Source organism: Syngnathus typhle, linkage group LG2, assembly GCF_033458585.1.
Source record: "Syngnathus typhle isolate RoL2023-S1 ecotype Sweden linkage group LG2, RoL_Styp_1.0, whole genome shotgun sequence".
NCBI lineage: Eukaryota > Metazoa > Chordata > Actinopteri > Syngnathiformes > Syngnathidae > Syngnathus > Syngnathus typhle.
The window spans coordinates 20,073,343-20,091,110 of NC_083739.1; the positions used below are offsets into that span (position 1 = coordinate 20,073,343).

Genomic DNA, 17,768 nt, shown 5'->3' on the forward strand with positions numbered 1-17,768 from the left:
GCCGCCTGTACTTCCTGCGGAAACTCAGGCGAGCGAGCGCTCCTCCGGCCGTCATGACTACGTTTTACCGTGGCACCATTGAGAGCGTCCTCTCCAGCTGTATTGCTGTTTGGGGTGGCGGCTGCACTGACTACAACTTGAAGGCCCTGCAGCGCATAGTGAACACGGCTGGTAAGATTATTGGTGCTTGACTCCCCTCCTTGAAAGACATTTACATCTCCCATCTCACCCGCAAGGCGACCACGATTGTGAGTGATGTGAGTCACCCCGCTCACTCTTTGTTTGAGCTTCTGCCCTCTGGGAAGAGGTATAGGAGCCTGCGCTCCCGCACCACCAGACTCAACAACAGCTTCGTACTCCAGGCTGTTAGGATCCTGAACTCGCTTCCCCTTTCTGCGTAGCGTCCTGTACTTTGCGCTATGCTTACTGTCTGCTGTACGCACACTGGCTCAGTTTTGCTCCTCTTATTTATTGGGTTATTTGTTTATTTGTTCATCACTCATTTTATTTATTTATTTATTTATTTATTTATTTATTTATTTATTTATTTATTTATTTATTTATTTATTTATTTATTTATTTATTTATTTATTTATTTAGTGTCTGTGCCTTCTTGATTTTATATTGTGTCGTTTACTTGTATGTCTATCGTGCAATATGTCTCGTCACCATGGGATAGAGAAAACTTAATTTCGGTTTCTTTGTGTGTCTTGACATGTGAAGGAATTGACAATAAAGCTGACTTTGACTTTGACTGACTTTGACTTTGACTTTGACTCCATCCTCTTTGAAGTGCAAATTAGTCTTTGTCACACGTCACTTCAAGTCATTTTAAGATGTTTTTTTTTTTCATACACTGATCACGTTAATGATGTCTCCATAACAAACAGATGATTATATGCAACACTTTTTAATCAGATATCTCACAGTGCATACATTTTTTAAATCAATTGTACAACACTCCAAGAAAATCCTATCACTGGTGAGGATTTTTTACCCCACGTACCCTGGTACTCATATGGTCCTTGCTGGCTACCTGCCTGCCTGGTTCCCACGGGCACCACATTGGTGCCCCCTGCTGTAGTCAAATCTTTTCAGATCGTGCTGTATCTGGCATCACCTGACAGAAACCTAAACAGTACAATTGCAAACATGCAAAATTTCACTAACACAAACCAAGCCTGAGGCAAAGAAAACTATTTCACGCCCAGTTATGTTATTAAAGTTCAGGACTTAATCACTCCATGAGGAACGGAGTAGGGTGGGGTGGGGGTATGTATTATTATAGTGGTTGCTATAATCGTGTATCATACTGAGAAGTCATTTCCAATATTTTGTATTTTGTCTGTTCCCATTCAAGCAAAGTTCGGAATATTAGGTCTGAGATTGACTCAGAATTTTATAAATTAACCAATTTGATTTGGCACAAGATACTATACTATCTCCATTTGTCAAAAACATAATACATGACAACACCGGTTTACATCGTTTTCACGCTTAAGGCTTGTTTGAATTGATCTAATGCTGCTTTCTAGTGGTCAAAAGTAATATGACTACTACCACTTCTCCCTTTGCCCAATTTGTTTTGCACTGCAAATACTAGTATTAATGCTGTGGCCTGAGAATCACAATATTTGTACTGCAGGACTAATCAAAGCGTTAGACTCATATATACAGCACTTAAAAGATAAATAGGTAAATACATAATAATACTAGTAGAAAATACAATAAATATATCAATGACTAAATACACAATAGCAACAGCAGGATTTGTTTTATCTCCCGGGGCTAAAGGGGGCTTCACCGATAATTAGAGGGCTGACGAAATGAATTATTCATTATTGACTGGTTAGCACATCACATGGGTATATTTAGTTCATAATCACTTACATTTAGCTATTATCTGATGGCAAAAAGGCTTAAGGGAGCATTAAAAATTAAATATAAGGTTAGCGCCGGTGCATCTCCCTATATGGCTGTCTGACTGGGATCATCTGGGTCAAAAGTCATAATCTCCATGTGGATGAGACCTGAGAGGATGAAGGGGAAAATAGCATAATTCGTATTCAGAGTATTACTTGGGAAAACACCAAGTCATCCCATACTCTGTTAAAAGACTTTTTCAACAGCCAGACTTACTCTTCCACTCTGCAACGGTGAGCTCCAGGCTCTCAAAGGAATCATCATACGGCTGAGAGTCAGGCTCGCTCTCCAGGTCATGGTATTCCTCCAAGAAGGGGTGCGAGAGTCCCTGTGTGGCTGTCAATCTTGTGTCTGGATCCAGCAGCAACATACCCTCCAGAAGCGAGACAGCTGTATTTAAAATTTCAACATTAGTAATCTATTCATGACGGTTAACTCAGAGCCCTAATGTTAGATTAACCCAAGGTATCATCTTGGAATAAACAAATACAAATTACATTTGTCTCACAGGGGGAGACAAAAATTGAGCTTTCCCTTTCCACACACATTGTTGAGAATAAAGTCACCTCAACAAAGCGTTCTATTGACCTGAAACTGTTTGCATGTGGCCAAAAAAGAAAATTACATCAAATAGCTTATTAATAACCATATTTAGTATCTGTAGTTTTGAGTCAAAAGATCTCAATCCACCTTTTTCGTCCATGGACGGAAAGACCTCTTTGAAGTTTTTCTTCTTTTGCGCAGGGAGACCTTGAACATACGACTGTGCCTGGAAAATATGCGCTCCCATTTCAATTTCTCAAGTTGTTGGCATATAAAATGTCTTGGAATGTGTGCCAGATGTGGACTCTGGCATGCACGGCAGATATAAAACTCACATCTTTACTCTGCATCTTCTGCACCAAAGTTGAGTCAGGTGTTCCAGTCAAGCGGAGGATCTTTTTCAGTTGATCAAGACCTGAGCAAGATGGTTAAAAAAAATCTCATCTAGCTGTGGGAACAAATAACATCCAGATGCATACCAGCAGGATTCAGTTGAAATGTTTTGATGCATTGTATTAATTGCAAGAGTTTGGGATTTTAAATTTATGACAACTGTTTATAATAGTATCATTTTGAACAAAAACTCAGGGCGTTGTCACTTTTATTTTGCACTTTTGTTAATTAACTACTAATGAGTTCTAAATCAGAGTGAGTTGTTTGTTTTATTTCGAGCTGACATTCTGTATTGCAAAATAGCTCTTTTGCCTTTTGTCAGAAATGAACAGTCTTCCTTTACAATTATATATTTTTTCTCTAATTTTATGTAGCAAATAATACTCATACTAGTACAGTGCAAGTGATATCAGGTACATGTATCAGTATGGGCGAGTACTTAGGATTTAAGTACTGGAATCAATTTGAAAAACTAAGTGGTATCAAACAAATCTACTTTTTATATTTACTGTTATCAAAACCATTGATTCTTTTCTTTAATATCACAAAAGACGCTGGTTGTCTGGGGTAAAATCCCAAACGTTAATCTTTGTTTTGCAATAGATATTCTCCTGTCATGCATCCAAACAAGACAATCACTGAATTTAAACATCCACTATGAGACCTAAGAGTTTTAGTAGTATTTTCTTCGAACATTGTACAGTTAGCTTTGGGTTTATTATGTCTCTTGTAATGCGTCATCCATTTTGAGGATACTGTCGTCTCCAGGAAAAAGAATCTGGCCGGTGATCATCTCAGCCAGGATGCAGGCAGCTGACCAGACATCCACTGTCACATGTAGCAAGAAATATATTGCTGTGATGAAATTGACAGTGACCAAAGTGGAAAAAAAGCTTCCGAAGCCTACCTGTCTGACTGTAGTGCATCCAGTTGAATATGACCTCTGGAGCTCGGTACCAGCGGGTCACCACATAACCAGTCATCTCAGTCTCTGTGTGCCTCGCTAGGCCAAAGTCCAATATCTGATGAGGTCAAACAAATAATTTGTGCATTGATGGCACGCTTTTTGTTCTGAACGCAAGTCTGTCTGTCCGTAGCGCCTCGATTAAATACACAATCTGCGCAAAAAAATGGACCCCCTGTTGAAAAGTCTACCATTTCGCCTAATTTTCAGTCAAAATCCCAAACACTGTAAACTAGACAAAAAGGAACGTTTACATTCGCACCGGCACCAGTCTACCAAAATAGAGTCATGTTGTTGGCTATTATTAATATCAATCATTAATCAATCATTATACTCAAGTGTACCTTTAGTTCACAGTTCTCGTTCACTGCCAAGTTGCCAGGTTTTAGGTCCTAAAAACAGAATCGCTTTTAATAAAAAATAAAAAAAAAAGAACAGCAAAGCACACAATGTTGGTGAATTTACATAAGTGAAAAAAAAAAAAAAGAATTGCTGAAAACCCACTCTCTGGTCCATAAAGTTCAAACTAATAGCCTCATCCCTGAGTAAATACACCTACCAGGTTATAAAAAAACGTCAAGTTTTATTATCCCCAAGAAATTTATATGTTACTATTTTGAGCTTTGGTGTAGGGAAGCCACTGATGGCAGTTCTAGATTTGAGCAGTAGGCCAAAAGTGTTGTTACATAAGCAACGCTGATGAGCGTTCAGATTTTTGTTTGCCATCAAACAATATTCCACACAGTGTATGATCATTTTTGTCCATACTAACCCGGTGGATGATGCCAGCAGAATGAATGTACTGGAAAGAGGGAAACACAAATAATAAAAAAAATTGTATTAAAACCATTTTTGTTTTTTACATTCGTTTCAACCCAAAGATGAGCTGTGTCAAATGTAACTTTGAAATGCATATTTATTTCAGTCGTAACTGTAAATCATTGATGTTTGCTTGAAAAACATGAAGCCTTTGCTATAATTATTAAGTTAAGTTCAGAATGTATATGTAATACAAAAGAACTACTACCAATAAAAAAAAGATTTTTCAGCTGTGTTGAATGACAACATAACAAACTTAGCACAGTTTTGCATACCCGGGCGAACAAAAATAATAATTTGAAGTTGATACACAAATGAATAAAAAATAAGAAAATAAGAAAAACCCTAAGATGTCTGTGCATCAACACCGAATCATGCACTTACTTTAAGTCCTCTTAGAAGCTGGTAGAACAGGTATGTGATAATGCGATCAGTCAATCTCCGCTTCTTCATGATGTGGCTCAGATCTTGCGCTACAAAGGGCATCACCATGTAACTACAAGTTTGTAAAAGGAAGACAAAGAGCTGTGATGAGAAAACTATACTTCATAATCAAGACAAACATTAGACAGCCATACAAACATGTCAACACTTGCTCCAAAAAATCATGCTTGAAAGACAGCTACACACACTCTCAAAGGGTCTCGGCAAGCTGCAACAACTAACAGAAGAATGTTGAGGTTGGTTGCTCGCTCACTCACAAGGTTTGGAATTTCTCCATGGAAGAATCAGGTGTGAAGACGTCGAGGAGACATATAACCTTTAGCGGGGAAAAAGGGATATTCTGCTTAGATGCGCAGTACATTTTCATACACATCTATTACTGCAAAAAACTCAATGTTCTTTTCACCTTTCAGTTCTTACTCAGATTTATCTATCCATCCATTCTCATATCTACAACATCTCAAGGTCGTGGGGAACTGATGTCGGACAGGTAGACAAATGTTCACAGCCACATTGGCTCTGTCCTGGAATGGAAACTGAACCTACACCGTACGTTTGTGAGACTACCACTATAACATTAGGGACTTATGCAAATTCAATTAATGTAGTATGCAAAACAACAAATAATCTAAGTGAAATAACATTTTAGATGAATTGCTGCGTTGCTATTTTCCTTGATCTGTGTTCCAAGGAAGACATTTACACACAAAATCCTTATTGTACTGCTTTCACACTGAGTTGGTATCAGTTCCAGTCTGTTTTTCATGGTACTCAGTGAGTACATTGAGTGGATTTCTTTGGGTTTTCTTACAATGAGGATTGAGGTCATGCTCAAAGAAAGTTTTGCTTTTGTTTGAAAACAACAACACCCAAGGACAAATATGAACCAATCTCTTCTCGTTTTTAGCCTCCTTCCTGGATTAGCAGCAAAACTGTATACATGATGAAAGCCTGCAGTCACAAGCAGAAATACCGCACGGAACATGCGGGTTCTAACAACAAACAGCACTCCCAGCTTGCCCTAGATCTTGGATGAGATTATAGGCTTTTGTTGAATGTTCAACAAAGTTAGCGTGTCCTCAAAATCAACTATGCCTGAATGAAACAGATGAGAACAATTGCAATTGGTACGGATGTGCTGGAACCTAAAGCTCATCAACCAGCCTTGAGAACAAATGAGTGAATTATAAAAAGAAAAAGAACGTACATTTTCATGCTCAATGTGGCGAAGCAGCCTGAGTTCCCGGTAAGCTCGTTTGGTGTGGATGAGGGACTGGAAAGGCCGATACAGCTTCTTAATGGCCACCTTCTCCTTGGTCCTCTGGTCTATGGCAGAGCTACCACAAACACATTACAGAGAGGACTCTCAAAACCACTAAACTTTATCTTATGAAAGTTGCCATTGGCAAGATACCGTAATTTTCGGACTATAAGTCGCGGGTTTTTTCATAGTTTGGGTGGGGGGGGCGACTTATACTCAGGAGCGATTTATATACATATATATGTTTGTTTTTTTCACTTTTTGGGGCATTTTATGGCTGGTGCGACTTATACTCCGGTGCATTATTCAGACATCACATCCATTAATTTCCTAAAATGCTTATTATGCTCATGAGGGTTGCAGGTGAGATGAAGCCACAGATGACTTTGGGTGCCAGACTGAGTGCATTCTGGACTAGACAATCACAAGGCTCTAAGTGCCATACAAGCACACTTACTCACATCCACAATTATGGACAATTTCTATCTTCATTTAAGAGCAACATTCACAATTGTGAGGCTCTCATGCTAACCACAGTCACCCCAGATGCATAAAAATACACTTTTACGGACAAAAGCGTTATATAACAACATATCCACTATTTCGAAGTAGAAAAATAAAAAAGAATCTGGTTATTTCATAAAATGTCGTTTTAGGCTTCATTTAAACAGCCACAACAAGAGCATACATGAATAGTTCACAAACGTTGCTACAAATTGAGAAAAAAAGAAACATGAGTTTCTTAAGGTCGGAAATAACACGCAGAAGTAACCTCTACTAATGTGCAAATCTTTATATGGTACATATGCATTGTGGGTACTTTATTTGCATGACATGGGCAAAATATTAGTATGAAGCAGTGCAGTTGCACACGGCTGCAAACTACAAGCACATAAAAAACATCCTGAGTTATAGTATTTTGTGCAGGTGTGGCTAGTGTAGTAGTTGTTGAGTTCAGGGTCGGTCAGTCGTTTATCATTAGCTATATGGCATCCCTATGGGCTTAGCGTGCCGGTGGAAGAGATTCTTGCATATCAGTGGACCTGCACTGACTTGCTGACTTGCCTGAGGCACACAATAGTGCTCCTGTTTGCAGAAGACAGATAGCTGCGGGTGCAAAAGGCGGATGAGTGGAATGCATGCTAAAAGCATATGCAGATTGTGCCTTGACCATACTCTGGGTTGAAGAGGCTTTGGCCATTTATCAACAGGGATGACATCTGTTTTATGGGCATGAGATCATACTGAAACTACTTGAATGTCATAAAGTACATACCTGTGTTATGCACCATACGTGTCCTTCAAGCTCTACCTACATTAAGTCAGCAACATGGCAGACCTTGTCAAGTGTTAAATAACAGTAATCAGCCTCATATGCATAATAAAAATGTAGAAACTACTGTGATATGGATGATGGGCTGTCACACATCCTGGGTTCAACTCACCAAACTGTGCCATAGGCACCAGAGCCAACTGCCCGCAGCGCCGTGTATCTTTCCGGGACTTCCCATGTTGTCTTCTGGATCTCCACACTCTGGAAGCCCGGCCTTACCGGAGAGTTTCTCGGTGGAGAGTCCATGACTCAAATGTCCATTCCGGGTAGTACACAGTGTCTGACTGGAAGCAGCCAGGTGAGAGCGTCGCAAAGGTTGGAGGGAAGAAGCCGCGCCTCTCTGCTCATCCTAACCATACGCCCTAGTGACACATAAACTTCTCCCTATATCTCCGGACCTTTTATGTTGCGATTCTGCACAATTTCACCTGTGCACCTGTGCAAGTTAATGATGAATTTTTATTGCTTGCACTCACTACAACCTCTTTGCTTAAAGAGGAAATGTCCATTGTAAATGTGAGTTTACCTGAATTTATGGACCCTTTGCGGTCACGGATCGGAATGGAGCAAGGTGAGTACACTGACACAGACAGAAACCATGACAACCATCCATTTTTTGAACCGCATGTTTTTGGGATGTGGGAGGAAACCGTAGTGCGCGGAGAAAACCCACACGGGCCCAGGGAGAACATGCAAATTCCACACAGGGTGGAATCGAACCCGCACCCTCCTAACTGTGAGGTGGGCGTGCTACCCAGCGCGCCACCGAGCCACCCCATGACAACCAACACATAATAAAACCACCGGGGACAAGTTGGGACATTTGGTGGACACAAAGGCCAGTGAATAAAAAAGGTACAGTTGTTTTTGTGTGAGCGATGAAGTTCTGGGCTAACGACATCTGTTAATAGATTAACCTTACGTCAGTAATCTCCCACCACTACCGGAAATAACCGTATTTCACTTATAGGTGAATCTTTAACTCAAATCCATCTGCCCGCCCGTCTATCCAATCATCCGTCCATCCATTCACCCGTCCCTCCGCCATCCGTCCGTCCATTTATATGTGAAACTTTGAGCAGGCCTTACCTCAATGAGACACTTGAAAAAAAAGCTTCACATCCTGCTGTGTGGTAGCTTTGTAATACCTCAAGCAAATTGCTGAAAATAATGACTTTTAATCAAAAGGACAAACCCAATGTGATGTACATGCAAGCAAACAAAAACAGCATGAAGTAAGTTTTGTATGGAAATAAAGTCAAGTTTATTTATACAGCCCTTAATCACAGACAAGTCTTAAAGGGCTTCACATGGGCAAAATTGAAAAAAAAAACCTCTCAACATCCCCTGATTTTATTTCCATGAGGGCAAGGGGAAAACTCAAAACCCCAACTGGGGAAAAGTGAGACACCTTGAGAAGATACCACAGGGGGTTAGGGTTATCCAAGATGACCAGGCTGCAATGGATGCAAAAAGGGCAACATTGAACACACAATATTAAAAAATCCAAAGAAAACGTAGATGTCCATATTCAAAGTGAAGAGCTGCGGGAAGGTGCCCTCATTGTCAAACTTTCTACCTGATATCAAATCAACTTGGGAGAAACCTGACATGGTGACAATAACTGACAACTGTTGAATTTTAGGCGTAATAAAAAAATAAATGAGCATTTTCACCAAACGAATGATAAAATGTCTGGCCAGCAGAGGGTGACCTCAAGCAATCTTAAAAATAGCATACGAGAGGCTCTGGGCTTCTATGGTAATTGGGAATATATTGGCTGAGAGGGGTTTATTGTCCTTCTAAATAGTAATTACCCCAAATAAGAAAAACCTTTAAACCTTTTTACTTTAACGATATAATACAAAGCTAACAAAATCTACTCTACATGTACACATGTTTACCATTATTATGTTCAAGGTCAATTGTCAGCTTTTTCTTTCAGTCTTTTCAAACCCCCCCCCATTTGTTCTTTTAAGGTTTCTATATGACCCTAGAAGCCTATGATGGAATAAACCAACTAACTGTAAGACACAAACCCAAATACTTGGGTCTGGCAAATCCTCAACAGAAACAGATCCAGGAGACCCTTTCAAAATAAATGAATTTTGTGGGGCCACTGCATGCTGACTAGTTAAAATCTATAACGAAACAATGCAACATCATTTTTATAATAATAGTAACTATGGAATAAAATTCTAAATGTATATATATATATATATATATATATATATATATATATATATATATATATATATATATATATATATATAATTTGCTTGTACGTATAATATATATATATATATATATAATATATATAATTATATATATAATTATATATATATATATAATACATATAATATATATATATTTTTTTTCATAATAATAGTAACTATGGAATAAAATTCTAGATGTATATATATATATATATATATATATAATCCATATATAGGGGTAATAGTTTATTTATATATAATGGTAATAGGGGGTTATATGAATGTATATATTATACGTACAAGCAAATTGGGGGAAAATGTAATACGAGAACAAATGGGTGTACAGTATGTAGAAGATCTATAATATAGAATGATTTTAATCAATATGAAGTTGTTTTTTGCGGTGATTCAAGATTAAACACACCAAACTAAATTAATTATTGTCCCATTTACATGGTCTGTCGTCTTATTTTGGGAGGACTTTGTGTAGTTTCTTGTCCCGCCCTATCAGGCTGGAGAGGACAGTCGCGCTACCAGCAACCTGCAGGAGGAAAACGCTTTGCTGTGGTTGATGAGTATACACGCGCAACACTTTATTCGGACACTGGATTTTTTGTTACCTAATTTTGCAAGCAATTAGACTTAAATAGTAATAAAAACTGTGCGTACGATCGAGGCATATAGAACCAAGAAAGAGCTGCAAAGCTTGTTGCGGTGGATCTACTTCGCTGCTTATGAGAGAAGTGAGCCGCTCATCGCATCATTCTGGACAGCCACATTCAAGTAAGTTCACCGGGTACTTTCGTTTGAATCAATGAATTTAATTTATGAGGAAAACAGTAACTTTTAGCATCAGTATTTATCATTTTTCCAACTCTTGTATCAATACTTTTTTGTGTGTGTACGTGTGGTTTTCTAGCCCCGCTTTGCCATACTTGTTTGACACTTTTAGTCAGGTTTATTTTGATTTTTGGGAAAGTTTGCGTTTTGCAGACAGATCCCTCAAAACACGTCACTGTTACTTCATCTTGTGCACTCACACGCAGCTCCACATCCCTGGAAGGAGTCCCTCCTTTGTCAGCTGACAAAGGAATGCGCCAGGCGCGTGCACCAAATGCCGAATGCCTTATGCCTTGTTCACCTGCTAACGCCGTCTGCTGCATTTGCACATGTGCACAACTGCTCCGTTGACGCCTCAGTTGCACACCCAGAAATCATAGTTTACACTTGTTGACGTGCTGATTAATACAGTACAGTCAGCACCTTGGTAATCTGGAGAGTGCCTCTTGGACTAATCATGCGTCCTGGAAAAGGCTGCTTAAATACTGCTGGGAAATGCATTAGTATCATGTTAGTTAAAATAAATAAATAAAATCAAACATGAGATCAATCAAGAAGAAGTTGAGCAGCTCTGTGTTTGTTTACAATTTTTCAGTTAATCGAAAATGCATGCTATTGGAATGTGGGAGGAAGTTGGAGAAAACTATTAGAAGCACAGCGAGTACATACAAACTCCACAAAGACCTGTAACCTCTTGGCTGTGAGGCAGCACCTGTCGGTACCTTTAACAAAATAATTGAAATTGTCATCCCAAATTATTTTCTTCTTTATCAAAGGTTGTTAGCACAATTTATTTATCCAAACTATCACTAATTATGATGGCCCCCTTCTTGATACTTAGTGTAAAACTAAAATAACAAAATGAAATGACTGCAGGGCAGCCAATTGTTAGAAATATAAGTATCAACATGTATTTTCAGAAAGAAACGGCTGATTGTGACAATGCACGTGCATCTCGTGTACTTTAGGCTAACATTTTGAATCGACTGCCAACTTCAGAGGAGTTGAGGACTAAAGTGCTTCAATGTATTTTGGGAGAATTTTGGTATTTCAGAAGCAGTATTGAATTTTCGTTCAGGGGGGCCCTGGGCTATTCTACTGTGCTGCTGTAGCCACCTCAGAGCGTACAGTAGCTGACCACGATTCGGCAGAAGGCACCACCCTAATAAGTTGTTGCCTCACATGCAGTCAAGAACAGTAATCCAAGTTATTTGAGGAGGCCCAAAAATTCCCTTTACAGCCTTTGAAAATACTCTCATTCTGACATATGCCAACCCCGGCGTCTCCTCAGTCTGCCCTTTGCTCTGCTCCCTCGTGCCCAGGGTGTTTCCAGCTTCCAGACATTCTTGGATAGCTGGCCATCTGCTAACCGAGGGTCGCTTCCCAAAGTGCTATATCACATTACCCACTCTTGACTTATTTAAAGGATATGAATGCAAGTGTGGATGTTTGTGTGACTTTTGTGTGAATTGGATTCAGTCCACGTCTGTCACATTTGCCATTTCAGCTGCTTTAACGGCAATGACATTTTCACCAGAATATGACAATTGGCTCCTCCTCCTTCTCTAAAGAGCTTTTCACATTATTCCACTGTGCAGTTGTCAATAGGTGGCATGCAGGAAGTGCTTTGGTTACCATCTGGACCTCTAACCCCTTACACACATGCAGCAGTAGGTTGAAAGGCACTTAGACTGGCAGCTGGTCACTGAAAAGTGATGCTCCGCAGCTGAAACGACCATCTTCTAGGCCTTTTTATGAATCATAAAAGTAAGACTGGAAGTATGAACACAGCTGTCAACTGGCTCTAATAATTTACAGTTACCAAATCAGACTGGCAGCCTTTGAGCAGCACCAGGACAATGGATAATGAGGAATCCAAACACTTTTGAAAAGAGATGCCATGTAAACCCTCCCTTGCATCTGTTCAATCTCAGGTGTCACTGAGGGGCATGCAAAATGTTTTTGTGGTTCATTTTGTCAGCAAATATGTTTTGGCATGACGTGCAATATTTCTATAGGAATTGTGGTGATCGTGTCGAATTTGATTAATCCGACTTGTAGACATTGTTTTGAGTCCACGTAGAAATAATATGCGTCACCATTTTAAAAGGGTAATTTCATTTGAAAAACAGAACAGGCTGCTGTAAACAAGTGACCACAGGAAGCAAGTGAAACATTTGCATCCACACAGCCTTGGTAGCGTCGCTCCATTTAGCTGTTAAGTTGACTGAAGTAGGAATTTATCATGAAGGACAGCGGAAATATGCTTTTATCTGCAATAATGTACACATGGATATCAGCACCTTGTTTATTTAAACAAAGTAATTGTGATTTATAGCTCGATTTCATACCCACAATTCAATACATAATTCACTCAACACTAATAGTCAAATAGGTCGAGTTGGCGTCACAATTTCTTGAAGTTTTCAAATATCCACTGTGACGATGTGCATGCTCAATTTGGATATTAAAAGTATTTGGGGTGTTAACCCACCAGCCCTTGTAGCAGCTGGTGGTCTTGCATGGTGCATTCTTCTCTTATGGGTGTTTGTGCTACAGAAGGGTGTGGGAGTGAAGAATTTGCTTTTGCTGGAGCACTAGCGTGGCCACCGGCATCGCTGGTCAGATAAGGAAACCGTATTTTTTTCCCCTGTCCGTACCATGTTGGCAGAATGCAGCTGAAATAGTTGATTCAGATATACACACTCTACTCTAGCTGCTCCCTTGATTGGATATGGGGCTTTAATTAAGCCTGTGAGGGTGTTTGGCTGACTCTCTTTGGCAGCCTAATGAATGCCTCTTTTCACGAGCAGCAAGCTTCCATCCACTGTACTTAGATGCAAATCCCCAATAACCCCTCATGCTGACTGTACACAAAGGAGCACCGCGAAAATCACTCACAGATGTAATGTGCTTGCTTGCAGACAGTCATTGTTCGAAGTTTGTCCGCATTTCTTCAACGTTTTGGGATTGTCATAAATGGTCTTCTCTATTTTAAGATTCAAAATCATTTGATTATCCGTGCAATGTGTTGTGACCTCGTTTTAGTCGAAACGTCTTGCTGTATTGTTTTCATAGGGACGACCATTATAATGAATCCATAAATTGATCGTTAATTTTGTGTGGATTTTATTTGTAAATATGGAGTGCAATTACTCAATCGAAAGAAGAGCAATTGAGCACACTATGCATAACTATATAATGCCCCCATATAGTTTCAATGATCTGAAGTGGACAGTGGACACTGTGTTGGGGCTGGGTTGTAGTTCATAAAATTCTGTGAAATGTTATCTGTCCTTTTAGGTCCATGCAGAATCTTTGGTGTTTTTGCTGGTCTGATCACCATGCCTTTGAATTCAAACTAGAAACACTTTTATATTTGGTCAATTAAATTACTTTGCGATTTCATTGAATCAGCAGGATAAAGCGCTTTTGTATTTGAATCCAACGCAAGATGGGCAAGATTAAATCGTAGCAATGTAATCCACTTCTCAAAATTAATCTGTTTACAGCAGGACAGAAGAAAGAGTAAGAGGAGGGCGTGGTTCTATTGTAAGGAAGCAGCCCCAAGGCCCAACACATGTTTTTGCATTTCCACCATCCCTAGACCCTATACCCAACTCCCTAGAGATTCAGTCTCAGTTCAGCCAACAACCTAGACCCCTGAAAAAAACCCTCCTAATTTCTAACCCCCTATATATAGTACACCACACACAGTATATTCTCTAAGAAGTCATCATCAAAATCGGGCGAGGGTTACTGCTGCTCAGCAGGCAGCATGCTACGCTTCAGAGAATGTACTCCGATTCATAGCTATGACAAATAATACTGACTTGCTATGACAACTGTTTGCAACAAAATAAATGTCTTTGTCAGATGGAAATCAAGAGCTGCATTTAACAGTAATTAGCAATTCAGCATGCTCAATGTCTGTACAATCAGTCATTTCCCTGTGCAAGCTTAGTTGCTAGAAGCCAGAAATGTAAACCTGGTTCCCCCTAAGCCTTTGGCCCTAATACCAACTGACAAACCCCAGGACAGTTGCTTTTGCCCAACTACGCCAGCAATCTAACTCACAGCTGGAGAATTCTGTTCTATGAAGAATTGCGCTCACTGCCTTTTTATGACCTGGTGATACAGCAGCTGTCAGTCATATTCATTACAGTACATAAATACAAATACATGCAAATGAATGATATTTTCTACCAAGCATTACCAGTAGTCAGTGTAATCGATGTCATTTGCACAAGTGTCAAGATAAAATCGTGGGAATTAATTGATCAGGCAAACCCAGCTCAACTGCTTTCGTCTCCTGTCAGTACAGCGAATGGATTTAGGATTACATGTTTGTACACATACAAAGCAAGTCTTCGGGCCATTGCTAAGTCTGCTCCACTCAAAGCCGACTTTGGGGCCTGCAGGTGCTCGCTATTAGGAGGAGCATCATTTGATCCTTGTGTTTATTAGCCGCAAAGGGGATTTGAGGGCATCAATCTAGATGCGGCAAGATAGTACTTTGGTCAGATCTCTTTGGGCTTCTTAGAAGAAAAGAATAAATAGGAATCTTCTCCCCTCAGGGCCGTCTTAGATTCTTGGTAGAAGATTTTCCTGGCGTCAACTCTAGCTGGTCACTCGTATTACTGGAGCTCCACATTGGGTTTTGGGGTGTTTTTATAAAGTGATAAACATTGTTCTAGTAAAACAATTTAGTGCTTGTTCTTGTACTTCCTGTAAAATATGCTGACAAAAAAGACAGCGTAGCGCCGTGGGGTGAATAATTACTAATAGTGGCTGTTTATCAGACAAAGCCGTTGACTATTTCTTCGTGTTTCCCTTCTTGAGAGGATTCTTGTACTGTTTACATCGGAGAATCAGCTTATGTTGTACTTTTTTGACGCTGTGATGTTGGGGGGAATAAAACCCTCCTAAGTCTCCCACTGATTAATAAAACAGCTGTGGGGAGAGTAATAAAGTTGACGATTAAACTGTAAAACCTTGAGGCTGCCACCCAGTATAAAACCAACAGAGAGTTTTTCCTGCCTTAGTTGAAAATTCCTGCAAAAAGCATTTTTTGTATGTTTGTTTTCAAACAAACATTCAATGCAACACTGGTTTTGGGAGACAATTGAGAATGGAATAGGAACAACATTATCGATGTACATCTTTCACAATCACACCCACACAGCCTGTGATGACGATTCAAACCACATCCATTTTTATAATCCTAAAACTACCGTGGCAAACTGATCTAAACTGTCACAGCATATTTCATGCTATTTTCAAAAGCGGAACCTTAAATGAAAACTGACATCCCACTCATTCAAGCAGAACAGCCATCCCCATACAACTGATGTGATTGTTGTTTAATAACTTGTCAAACCTCTTCTTCCCTCTATTTCAAAGATATGTATTCACTGCAACTAGCATATGAGGTGTCATAAACGCTGATTGACAGCTGAAATAACTTGAAGCCATTTAATGCATTTTCCAACTTCAAGTAATACGACACTCATTGCCAAAAAGACCTCCAGTAAATCTTCAAGTTGACTGACTTCATGATGTTCTCGGTTCTCAACAGATGGTAGTGGCTCTCTGTGTGTCTATCTCCAGGTGGGGTCCTCCCTCTTCCATGCAAATCAACACCATGCCTATTATTCTAATATTGTGTTTTCACATGAAGGCGGGTGACAGAAGCTTGAAAAATAGTTACTTTTATAGTGTGTATGAATATGTGCGTGTGTGTTTACACTTTGCAGGGTGCAATTTAGCAGCTGGACAAACAGATTTGATGCAATTACTGCTCCACTAGAAGACCACTAAGGAGTCTGAAGAAGCACTTGTGTAGCTTGAATCCCACCAAATCCATTTGAACCCATAGGACACACAAAAATAACTTTTTTTTTATCATTTCATTCGTGGCAAGTGAGATTTCAAGGATATCCAATTTTTTTTTCCCCAAAGGCCACATTGACATTTTGTAATTTAGCACACTAAACCAATCCATCAAAATAAGTTAATATGTGTGAATAAGCGGTAATGTATACTTGTTTTTTTAATAGAAGAATTATACAACCACTGATCATGTATCCCCTTATCCATCATGTTTTTGTTCTCTGGCTGAATGAAATTTCCTCCCCAACTCATCTTACTGAGGCAAACCTTGACAGGCCATATCTGTATGCCTCTGTCTCCTCCCTCTGTCCCGCCCAGCTGCTATTTGTTGCGTCTTTTCTTTTTCCTGGGTGCACAGTTTGACCCCAGTTGCCCTTGACACTTGCATTTGTGTGGCGTCAGCCAATCAATAGAAACGACCATGGCCCAGTGTCAGATGTTGAGTCTGCTAATTGAAACCAACATCAAGCCGCAGTAGATGACAATGAGCATTTTTGGGCGCATGTGTGTGTCCTGATGATGAATGAGGAGGAAAGAAAATCTGCCACATTCACATGGTGATCGCGAGTCATGAGCCTTTGTTGGAAATGAAAAGCAGCAAAAACAAAATTCCAACGACTGTGTGAAGGACGTATTACATTTTGATTGGCAGCTTGTGCTGATACTTATCGGTATATGGTTAAAAGCCAACTAAAAAGGTTTATAACTTGTACTGTATGTAGTATTTGCATTCACATTTGTTTTGAAGACGAGTGAAGACTCAAAGGAAGGGACTCAAAGCTGATAGCTCTTATTCTGATGTATAATACCAAATGCCTTTTCCAAAACAATGTTTCTCCTGAACAGAAAAAAAGTGTCAATGTACTGTGATACTAAGTTCTCATCAGACTGACAATTTTATTGTAGATTCCAGTGAAGATACTTTGACGGTGTCAAACACAGTTATATTGAGTAAATCTGAGTAGACATGAATGTTGTTAACGTCTTAGATGAAGTTAAAAAGAAGAATATTGACGTTTTTGTAGCATTGAACACAAAGGGAGAAGCCTGGTTTCAAAGATAACATAATTAATCCGAAAGATCACTCAGACTCTTCTCATTAATAATGCATCTCTGAGCATCAGTTCTGACAGTGAGAGT

The 17,768-nt window shown here is 39.5% G+C and overlaps 2 protein-coding genes across 4 annotated transcripts in view; one reads left to right on the forward strand and one right to left on the reverse strand.

Annotated features, from left to right (window-relative positions):
- Positions 1–894: 894 nt before the first annotated feature.
- zgc:171775 (STKc_p38 domain-containing protein) lies at positions 895–8,022 on the reverse strand. Of its 2 annotated transcripts, none has more exons than XM_061272016.1 (12): positions 7,793–8,022; positions 6,294–6,423; positions 5,344–5,402; positions 5,027–5,138; positions 4,596–4,625; positions 4,168–4,215; positions 3,767–3,881; positions 3,616–3,687; positions 2,802–2,881; positions 2,614–2,692; positions 2,140–2,313; positions 895–1,131 (listed from the first exon to the last, which is right to left on the reverse strand). In XM_061272016.1, the coding sequence occupies exons 1-12, from the start codon at positions 7,924–7,926 to the stop codon at positions 1,085–1,087; spliced, it is 1,080 nt and encodes a 359-aa protein (XP_061128000.1). In that variant the 5' UTR covers positions 7,927–8,022; the 3' UTR covers positions 895–1,084. The 2 variants fall into 2 exon arrangements, with proteins under 2 accessions (XP_061128000.1, XP_061127999.1); XM_061272015.1 differs by having other exon boundaries at positions 895–2,030; positions 7,793–8,018.
- A 2,386-nt stretch (positions 8,023–10,408) lies between these two features.
- plxnb1a (plexin b1a) overlaps positions 10,409–17,768 on the forward strand; it is a 36,568-nt gene continuing 29,208 nt past the window's right edge. For both annotated transcript variants that reach the window (XM_061272378.1, XM_061272379.1), the window contains exon 1: positions 10,409–10,679. The gene's annotated coding sequence lies outside the window, so the exon portion shown is untranslated. The remainder of the gene's footprint in view (positions 10,680–17,768) is intronic.